The sequence below is a fragment of the Glycine max genome, chromosome 7 (genome assembly GCF_000004515.6).
Source record: "Glycine max cultivar Williams 82 chromosome 7, Glycine_max_v4.0, whole genome shotgun sequence".
Lineage (NCBI taxonomy): Eukaryota > Viridiplantae > Streptophyta > Magnoliopsida > Fabales > Fabaceae > Glycine > Glycine max.
This window is the reverse complement of record NC_038243.2, coordinates 14,643,500-14,653,593: the sequence shown is the minus strand read 5'-3', so window position 1 is coordinate 14,653,593 and position 10,094 is coordinate 14,643,500. Positions and strand designations below refer to the sequence as shown.

The 10,094-nt window shown below is 34.2% G+C and overlaps 2 protein-coding genes across 2 annotated transcripts; both read left to right on the top strand.

Moving 5' to 3' along the window:
* The first annotated feature begins 1,478 nt into the window (after positions 1–1,478).
* On the top strand, positions 1,479–6,627 carry LOC100786385 (hexokinase-1). The gene is made up of 9 exons (XM_003528952.4): positions 1,479–1,908; positions 2,801–2,951; positions 3,029–3,211; positions 3,559–3,633; positions 3,831–3,986; positions 4,093–4,191; positions 4,266–4,396; positions 5,615–5,696; positions 5,941–6,627. Exons 1-9 carry the CDS (start codon positions 1,637–1,639, stop codon positions 6,286–6,288), a joined length of 1,497 nt encoding a protein of 498 aa, XP_003529000.1. The 5' UTR covers positions 1,479–1,636; the 3' UTR covers positions 6,289–6,627.
* A 1,357-nt stretch (positions 6,628–7,984) lies between these two features.
* On the top strand, positions 7,985–9,466 carry LOC102670025 (hexokinase-2-like). Its single transcript, XM_014777961.3, has 2 exons — positions 7,985–8,988; positions 9,280–9,466. Exons 1-2 carry the CDS (start codon positions 8,761–8,763, stop codon positions 9,379–9,381), a joined length of 330 nt encoding a protein of 109 aa, XP_014633447.1. The 5' UTR covers positions 7,985–8,760; the 3' UTR covers positions 9,382–9,466.
* Positions 9,467–10,094: the final 628 nt, after the last annotated feature.

Here is a 10,094-nt window from a genome sequence, read left to right as displayed (position 1 = left end):
TCATTGAAGTGCCATAAAAAGAGCCCTCACAACTATGATACACAATACCAAATACAGAAGCTCTATGCAACACATGTTTGCTTACATACGGCAACTAACACCGAACAGATACTGTAGTCAATATATCAACAAAAAACAGAAGTTAATTAAATTTAATTTTTGTTGAATACGTACGTGCATGAATAAAAGAATAAAAGCCAAAATGATTAAGTGCAATTTTGCTTTTTGTGTCGCATCCATCTCAATCCATGTTGTTTGAAGCAACGTTCTTGTAAATTATGTATCTTTACACTAATTTTTTATATATTAAGGTTTAAAAAATAACGTAGAAGCTATATGGTATCGCTTCTAAGTTACCAATTACATGGTCAGATGCATGTCCAAACATATTGTAAAATATAAATGGGGTTATTTGACACGAATTTTATACTAGGCATGATTTTAAGACTTAATTCCAAACATATTGTAAGAACAAGAAGTTAATAGGCGTGTACTGAACTTCTAAAAGAAAAGGGCGTGTATTGATGGTGTAATTTATATTGTTATATATAAGAAAGTTAATTTTGACATAATTTTTAAGAAAAATATTTTTTTTTGTAAATTATATATTTTAATATAGTTAATACTGAATAATTTGTAATTAAATAGCAACATGAAAAACATCAATATATATATATATATATATATATATATATATATATATATATATATATATTATTTATTCTAAAAAAGTTGTCTACCCAAATTATTTGATAGTTGATACTTTTGACGTAAATTCACCTTACATTTTTAATTAGAAAACTTCAATCAAATTTAATAATAACTCGACAGTATTTTAATGAGACGTAGTATAGTTTATCTAGCAAAAACGATATATATAGGAAAAAATTACTCATTAAATAAATGTTATTGGAGATTAACTATTTCTATTTTGAGATTTACCAACCATCTATTTAATTATAAACTTTGAATTTCAATTCCCAACTCTTACAAAATTCTATTAAATTGGTGAAAATCATGAGAAAAATTAATCTCTAACTCTTAACTTAAGAGATACCGTGATCTATTTTCAGATAATAAAAAAAATTAATATGTACTCCATCTGGTATCAAATATAAGAAAAAAAATATTTTTCTTGATATTAAATATAAGAAAATTATAATTAATTTTATTTTATTTAATATTATTATTTTAAAATATCATTGATTTAATTGAGGTGATAATTTTATTGATTTTTTGTTATCTTTGATATAAAATTTAAATGAATGATATGTTAAAAAAATTATTTTTTAATTAAAATTAATATAATTAAATATAATTAATTAATTTTCTTATTGAAGTGCGATTTTATTTTCCTTTTTCTTATATTTGAGATCTAGGCATTATATTGTATTTTCCATTTTCTATGCACGAGTTTGATTGAGTATCATTATTTATTTATTTATATATTAATCTTATTGTGTAGGCTCTCCTTATTTTCTGGGTCCATTCATTGTAATAAGCCACATGTTCTGATACCGACCATGGCGCACGAGTAAGAAAGATAGAATCTCGGTACTTTCCAAAAAGCAAAAAAAAAAAAGGTTGTCTCTTGTCACCCCGATAGATTAAGATTAGATTCCGCCCACGTGAATCAATGGGGAAAGTGGCGGTCGGAACCGCGGTGGTTTGCGCGGCGGCGGCGTGTGTCGCGGCGGCTCTGGTGGTGCGCCACCGCACGAGGAGCTCCGGAAAGTGGGGTCGCGCGACGGCTATTGCGAAAGAGCTTGAGGAGCAGTGTTGGACCCCAATTTCGAAGCTGAGACAGGTTGCTGATGCCCTGGACGTTGAGATGCACGCTGGTCTTGCTTCTGAAGGTGGATGTAAGCTCAAGATGTTGATCACTTATGTTGATAATCTCCCTTCTGGGTTCGTTAATCCATCACCTTTTTCTTAAAATCTGTTTTTTTTTAACCTTGTTATTGGTCTTGGTAGAGAGTATCTACCACTCTTGCAATGTCGAGTCTAGTACCACTCGTACCAACCACTTGTTTTAATTTCACTCTTCCATAACTGCTTTTCATGCTTTTTATGTTTGGCTTTTTCATTTTATGGCCTTGTGAAGTAAGAAAGTAAGAGCCTTGTTTGGATAAGCACTTGTAGGAGGTTAAGAAGGTGGTAAAATGAATTAAATTTCTTTCATGTTTTCAAATTATCTTATTGGAAAAAGCTAAATTAGAGAGCTTTTATCGTCCTGTTAGGATAAATTTCCCCGTAAACATATTATGGGAGTAGTTTATTTCACTTTTCCTTCTTATTTTCTTCTCCTGTAATTGCTTATAGAGAAGTGTATCTTTAAATTAGCTTGTATATAAGCTAATTTTAACTCATGGAAGAAGCTCAATGCACTTTATCTTTTTGTCTTCTTCTCCTATAAGTGCTTATTCAGAAGTTTATCCAAACATAGCATAAATGAATGATGATTTAGATGCTGGTGATTATTCCTGACTGGATGGCTATGTGTGACTTTTTTTTCCTGTGCCTTCCAACATTTCTTTGTTGATCAGTTGTGGTGATAAAAGCATACAGTTGTTGATGTTCCAGTAGATGATAACAGTTTAGTCGTACATAAGGCTTTGGATTTTTTATGGTGCATTCTGGGTAATCTGAAAGCAAGATGTTGAAAGAGGGAGTTTGAATTTTTCTGTGTTTTTTCATTGATGAAAAGCAAGTGGATAAATATTTTTGTCATATGAATTTGTAATTCTGGAATGTTTCTTCCTTTCTTGGCTCATTCTTTACTTTGTTTCATTGTTTATAGGGATGAGAAAGGACTCTTTTATGCATTAGACCTTGGTGGCACAAACTTCCGAACCCTTCGAGTGCATTTAGGTGGGAAGGAGAAAGGTGTTGTCAAAATAGAGTCTGAAGAAGTTTCCATTCCTCCTCATTTGATGACTGGTTCTTCACAAGTAAGTCTTTTTTGACAAAATCTATCAGGGTAATGAGCCTAACTACTCTATTAAATATATTGATTATGGGATTGCAGGAATTATTTGATTTTATAGCATCTAAACTTGCAAAGTTTGTTAGTTCTGAGCCTGAAGAGTTACACCCTCCCCCTGGCAGACAAAGGGAACTGGGTTTTACATTCTCATTTCCAGTGAAGCAAACATCCATAGCATCTGGGACTCTAATAAAGTGGACTAAAGGTTTCAATATTGAGGATGCGGTAATTCTTGTTACCTTGATTATTTTTTTTTAGTATTCTATCTGCCTTGCCTTGCCATTCTGTCTTTTTCTCATCTCCTTTTGATCATGATTGTGATGCATAATCCAGATACATGCAAGCACGACTATTCTGTCTCTTTCAGTGCATACACTACTTTTATTGCATTATACTTTTTGAGTCCATATATTACTATGCTAACCTCTTATAGTTCACTAGACACAAATGTATATCATATGAACTCTTTTCAGATCCCCCTTCTAACAGTTTTCTCTTTGTTTCCCACTATTAAATTGAGCAGGGTATTGTGACAGTTACTCTTTTATTGATTCTGTTTCGGTTGTTTGTAGGTTGGAGAAGATGTGGTGGGTGGACTAACCAAGTCCTTAGAAAAAATTGGTCTGGATATGCGTGTTGCAGCTCTAGTCAGTTCCACTTTCCTTTCTTTATAACTTGTTTTCTTTTCCCCCTAAAGTCTGGCTTTGAGAATAATTTTCAGTTTGTATATGGCAGAAAATTTGGATTAATGAGTTTTGCAGTTTCAATTTTTTTTTCTTTTAAATTTCTTGGTTTGTTAAGACCTTAAACTAGAGACAAAACCTAACTTGGTGATGTGATGTAGGTTAATGACACAGTTGGAACTGTGGCTAGAGCTAGATTCAGCAATCAGGATGTCATTGCTGGAGTGATTCTTGGTACAGGGACAAATGCAGCTTATGTAGAGTGTGCACATGCAATTCCAAAATGGCAAGGTCTTCTACCAAAATCAGGAGAGATGGTAAGTAGGTTATATGGCACTTATTTTCTTGTGTGATAGAACCGTGTTTACAATGATTCCATGAGGCAGCTAACGAGATGGTAATGATTATTTATTGATTATATAGGTTATTAACATGGAGTGGGGTAATTTCTGTTCCTCACATCTTCCTCTAACAGAATATGATCAAGCTCTAGATGCGGAGAGCTTAAACCCTGGAGAACAGGTAATAATTATCTATCTATCATTGGTTTAAATGACTAATGTGCATGTATAATGCTCTTCAACTCTTCTTTGCAGATTTTTGAGAAGATAGTTTCTGGTATGTATTTAGGTGACATTGTAAGGAGAGTTTTGTTGAAGATGGCGGAAGAAGTTGACTTCTTTGGAGATACTGTTCCTCCAAAATTGAGAATTCCTTTCGTTCTTAGGTATTTTAATTTATCCATATTCACTCATTATCTCTGATTATACTTGTTTATTTGCCATCTGGCCTTATTTTAGAAATTTCTTGTATTTTTTTACCTTAACAGCATGGCAACAATGATTCAGAAACTTTTGTTTGCATATTAATTGGTTGAATTATTAATTTGAGCAAGCTAAAATGTATGCTCTGTTCAGACTTCTTCATACGTGCCATCTTTGTATCATCTATTTAATTTAAAAGACTGCGGAATCCACTTTTTTCCTCTTCTATCTCAGATTTCTCCACTGACATTTGCTCATCCTTCTTTTGTTTCATTTTGAAATTATTTAGCCCAAGAATGCTGCAGTACCAAATTGGGTTATTATTACCTACTTTGAGACATGTTTGGTGGCTGGTAGGAAAAAGTGCAAACTAGAGAAAGATTGAAAATGGAGATGGGTGGATTTTATGGGTTTTAAATCTGGGTGAAAAATACTGGTGAATCATATATTCTTAATGACTATAATCTTTGAACAAATACTGGTGAATCATGAGAACGCATTTCTATATTTGAATTGTTCTTTTATATTTTTGTTCAAAATTCCAATGAAAACTTTTGTGAAGAGTAAAATTAACATGGTAGCCTCTCCTTTTCTTTTCTTCATTTTTTATCTTACCAAGCATAACAGTTCTGATAGCTCATTTTCATTGCCTCCTAATTAGTCTTCTTTTGGAATTTGGATGGTTAAGCAATGCCAAAAATTGAAGGATTTAGCTCCTCTAAAGTGAGGAGGTGCATTTTAGAGGATAAAGTGCAATAATAACCATTAATTTAGAAATCAAGGGTGAAAATTCTGGTAAAATCAAATACATATATAACACAATCTAAAATTAATTACAATCTCAACCCTTGATTTCCTAATTAATGGTTATTATTGCATTTTACCCTCTAAAGGGCACTCTCCTCATTTTAGAGGAGCCAAATCCAAAATGGATAGGGTACTAAGAGCCCTTAGCACACTGTAAAAAATTCAAACAACTTGGCAAGTTTCTTATATGCTTATCAAACTTGTAAGGGAGGGGTGGGGGGTGTCATATTTATACTGTATCACCTGTTTTTCCCTAATTTGAGTTGTACACATCTTCTTCATTTGTATGGCACTATTTTCATTCATGTTATTTTACTATATATTTTATTTGTATTGGAGCTTTTTGAGTTTTTCACATCTTATTGGATGTATAGGACACCTGACATGTCTGCAATGCATCATGATACATCTTCAGATCTGAAGGTGGTTGGAAACAAATTGAAGGATATATTAGAGGTATGGATGCCTTCTGACCCTGTTGAATATAAATATGCTTGTTTGTTCGCACATTCAGATCATGTTAATTGTTTTCCTTGAATTAGATATAGAAGTCAGGAAATTTTGGTGAATTTATTGTTTGTGGTCTTTCGTTAAAAACAAATTCATCCACATTTTGTTAAGGACACTTAATAAATATAGGTTGGTTGGTATTTCTCCTCCCCAAAAGAAAAAAGTTTCTCACTGTTTTCCTTTCTGTCAGATCAATAACACATCCCTGAAAACAAGGAAGATTGTTGTGGAACTCTGTGATATTGTTGCTACTCGGGGAGCCCGCCTTTCAGCTGCTGGTATTTTTAGCATCCTCAAGAAAATAGGAAGAGACACAGTAAAGGACGGGAAGAAACAGAAATCAGTCGTAGCACTGGATGGAGGATTGTTTGAACACTACGCTAAATTCAGAAGTTCCTTGGAGAGTACACTAAAGGAGTTGTTGGGTGATGAGGCAGATGAGACAGTTGGCATTGAACATTCTAATGATGGCTCTGGAATTGGAGCAGCCCTCCTGGCAGCTTCTAACTCCCAGTATTTGGGAGTGCAGGAGTCCTGAAGATGTGGTTTAACGCCAAGGTAAATCAGTGTAACACTAGTTTCATTTTTTTGTATACCTACTAGATCAACAAATTGAAGCAGAAAAGTCTTAGTTACTAGTCCTTGAGAGCTTTTAACCAGGAAGGTGGACCAAGTCCACTGTGAAGTTATTTTTAGGGCTGTGTTCTTCTTGCTGCAAATGCAACATTGCTGCTTCTCCGCCAATTACTGGTGCATTATTTTGGTTACAGTGTTTGTCTCTCCCACATTAAATACTAGGAGAGATGTAAACTTTTGAGTAGTCTCGTTTTCCCAATGTAACATGTGTTTTCAATGAGAATAAGTCAGGATTAATTTATTGACGAAGGTGAATGATTTCAATTCAAAGCTTTTGCGACTTATCGATGAAGAGTTGGCTTTATTTATTCTATTTTTGTTTGGTTATACAACATCCCTCCCCCATACCTTCGCATAGCGAAGAGCCTCTGGGCAATGGGGTACGAAGTAGAAGTAGATACTATCTGAACTTGGCAAAGCTAGCTAATTATTTGAATAGTGGTTACCACTTCCAGAACTCCTTGTATGTTTGTTTTAGTAAAAATAACTTCAAAAATGACAATCAAAGTTAGCATATTTTTCTTTGCTGCCCATAGTGGTTCGATCTAACTCAAACAAGATCGTCTCCGGTGGAGGATACTTGCAGCCTAGACCAAAAAAGTTAGCATATTTTTTTAATGTGTATGAACCCGAATGTGGTAAGTGGTAACTGTCTTGTGCCTCCATTTGGTGGAGCAAAATGAAAGACAACTTTACAAGCATATCTTACAGTAATAATGATGATCATAATACTTACGTACCCAACTTCTTAGGCTAAGACTAAGCATTTGCAAAAGGGAAACAACAGAGATTTGTGGTAAGCATGTCTGTTGTCTTACTCTTACAGAACAGTTTGACCATGTGACTCATTATACAACTGATGAACATGTGACTTCATTCCTTGCCAAATATCCTATGATTGTTCTCAATATGGTACTGGAACAGTAAAGAGACAAAAGTGAATTTAATTTGTATGTAAAAATAAATAAATACAGGTCATGTAAGTATGTAACAATGTATTGCCATGTTAATAAGTTTGACGACTAAATTCTACATGTATATCTTATTTTAATTTGTCAATGGCCGTTTCTGTTTCAAGTTGAGGATTATGCTTATTCTGGCACATTTACTTCCATGTTTAGTGTCTTATCCTCAATGTCAATGCCCTTGCTTTTTGAAAGACAACTGAAAAATGGAATTCTTAATCATAACTACGTTGACCACCAATTAAGCTGCTCTTAACAATCACTTATGTTCCCAAATTAATGTCTAAAATGTAAAAATACATTCCGAAAACTAGACAAAAAATCCAGCTTTAAATTCAAGTGGCCACTTTTTGTTTTGAAACTCTTAGAATCTTCTCCGTGAACAACAATGTTGGGAAGTTTAACCATAACTCAACCTCAAAACCTAGCTCAAGAGTGAGGGTTGTTTCTCACTTATATATTCTAACTTGACTTTATTTTTAAATGATGTTGGACGGTTTTTTTTCAGCATCACCAAAGACAACTTTTTTTACTATCTTCACCAATGCATGCTCTTGTTGGCAATCTGAAGCTTAAACAAAACAGAGTAAGTGTTTATGTATGGTCCACACAAATTTAAAAATTTTCATCTTTCTTTCATTGGTACCAAAGGAGGGAAGTTGGTATACTTTTCTATTCTTCATATTTCCAGCACAGTTGACCGCTGCCAAAAAGAGGCTGTCTTGTATCCAATTTGATATTATCCAATTTGCACAGCTGCGGCGGTGTGTGCTGCAGTGGCGCTGGTGGCGCGCCACCACATGAGAAGCTCCGGAAAGTGGGGTCGCGTGGTGGCTATTATGAAAGAGTTTGAGGAGCAGTGTGGGACCTCAATTGCGAAGCTGAGACATGTTGCTGATGCCATGAACGTTGAGATGCATGTAGGCCTTGCTTCTGAAGGTGACAACAAGCTCGAGATGTTGATCACTTATGTTGATAATCTCCCTTCTGGGTTTGTTCAATCAATCACCTTTTTCCTTAGAATTTGCTTTTTCTGTTTTAATTTCACTCCGCATAACTGGTTTTCATGTTTTTGTTATACTACATGATTCCTTAGTGAGTTTCTGCTTGGTTTTTCATATTATCTCTGTGAAGTAAGGCCTTGTTTGAAGAAACTTCTCCTTAATTAAGCACTTGTGGGAGAAGAATGACTTAATTTTTCTGTGTTTTTTTAATTGATGAAAAAGAAGTAGATGAATACTTTTGTCATATGAATTTTAGTTCTTGAAGGTTTCTTCCCTCTCCGGCTCATTCTTTACCTTGTTCCATTGTTTATACTTTAGTCTGAAAAAGTTTCCATTCCTCCTCATTTGATGACTGGTTCTTCACATGTAAGTCAGTTTTGAGAAAATCTATTAGAGTAATGAGTAATGAGCCTAACTGCTCTCTTAAATATATTAATTATGAGATTGCAGGAATTAGTTGATTTTAAAGCAGCTAAGCTCGCAAAGTTCGTTAGTTCTGAGCCTGAAGAGTTACACCCTCCCCCTGGCAGACAAAGGGAACTGGGTTTTACCTTCTCGTTTCCAGTGAGGCAAACATCAATTGCATCTGGAAATCTAATAAAGTGGACTAAGAGTTTCAATATTGAGGATATGGTAATTTTTATTACCTTGATTTTGTTATGTTCAATTCTATTTGCCTTACCTTGCCATTCTTTCTTATTGTCATCTCATTCTGTCCCTGTCAGCATACACACGTAACACTACTGCTTTTGCATTGTATTTTTGAGACTGGAAATTACGATGCTAACCTATTATAGTTCACAAATGTATCATATGAACTCTTTTCAAATGTAGAATCCCCCTTCTACCAATTTTCTCTGCATTTCTCACGTAAAATTTTATCGGCAGTTACTCTTTTACTGATTCTGTTTGGGTGGTTTGTAGGTTGGAGAAGATGTGGTGGGTGAGCTAACCAAGTCCTTCGAAAAAATTGGTCTGGATAAGCCTGTTGCCGCTCTAGGCAGTGTCACTTCTCTTTCTTTTTAACTTATTTTCTTTTTCCCCTGAATATTTATATAGTAGAGTTGTCATTAAAAATCTTTTTCCTAGGAATACACCACACAATCTATTATAAATCTTCTGTCAATATCAATTAAAATATTAATTCCAAACTATAAAAAAAAACCCTAAAAAGCACGAAAAAGAGAAAATACAAAATCAATCTCTGATATTAATTTTACATCAGGACATCAATTGATTTGTCAAACAAAGTCAATTTGTAGTTATCATTCTATAGGAAAAATTAAAACGCATAAAACATCCCAAAATTAACCCTAATTTGATCCTATTAGGATCGTTATACATATTCACTCTAACCTCAATTGCAATAAACTTATCTCTTACCTCTAAGCGGGATAACGTGTATAGTCTGACAGCGATAACAACATCTCCAGTGATTTTCCTAAGAATCGTCAAACTTTTCCTTTGATTGCACTGCTAGAATTTCCAAACATTAGAGAGAAGAAGAAGGAACTGAAGCCTCAATTTTATTATCTTTGTGTCAGGGGCTTTTCTCTCTCTACAGGCATTCGTTTGCAAATCTTAACAATGAAAATGTGCAAAAATGAGTTCTGAAGGTGGTGTACAAATTTCAGGATGATCCAATGATTAATTAGTCCATGATCGTAGTTTTAAGGAGACAAGTTTGGATGTATGCAGGAAAAGAAAAGATTTTGGAATAAGAAGAAGGGAGAACGGAT

Bases quoted from the DNA above. Each gene is read 5' to 3' on its own strand.
- LOC100786385 (XM_003528952.4), top strand. From the start codon at position 1,637: ATGGGGAAAGTGGCGGTCGGAACCGCGGTGGTTTGCGCGGCGGCGGCG. The intron at 3,212-3,558 runs GTAATTCTTGTT...GGTTGTTTGTAG, and splicing joins GTTTCAATATTGAGGATGCG to GTTGGAGAAGATGTGGTGGG. The intron at 3,634-3,830 runs GTCAGTTCCACT...GATGTGATGTAG, and splicing joins ATATGCGTGTTGCAGCTCTA to GTTAATGACACAGTTGGAAC.
- LOC102670025 (XM_014777961.3), top strand. From the start codon at position 8,761: ATGAGCCTAACTGCTCTCTTAAATATATTAATTATGAGATTGCAGGAA. The intron at 8,989-9,279 runs GTAATTTTTATT...GGTGGTTTGTAG, and splicing joins GTTTCAATATTGAGGATATG to GTTGGAGAAGATGTGGTGGG.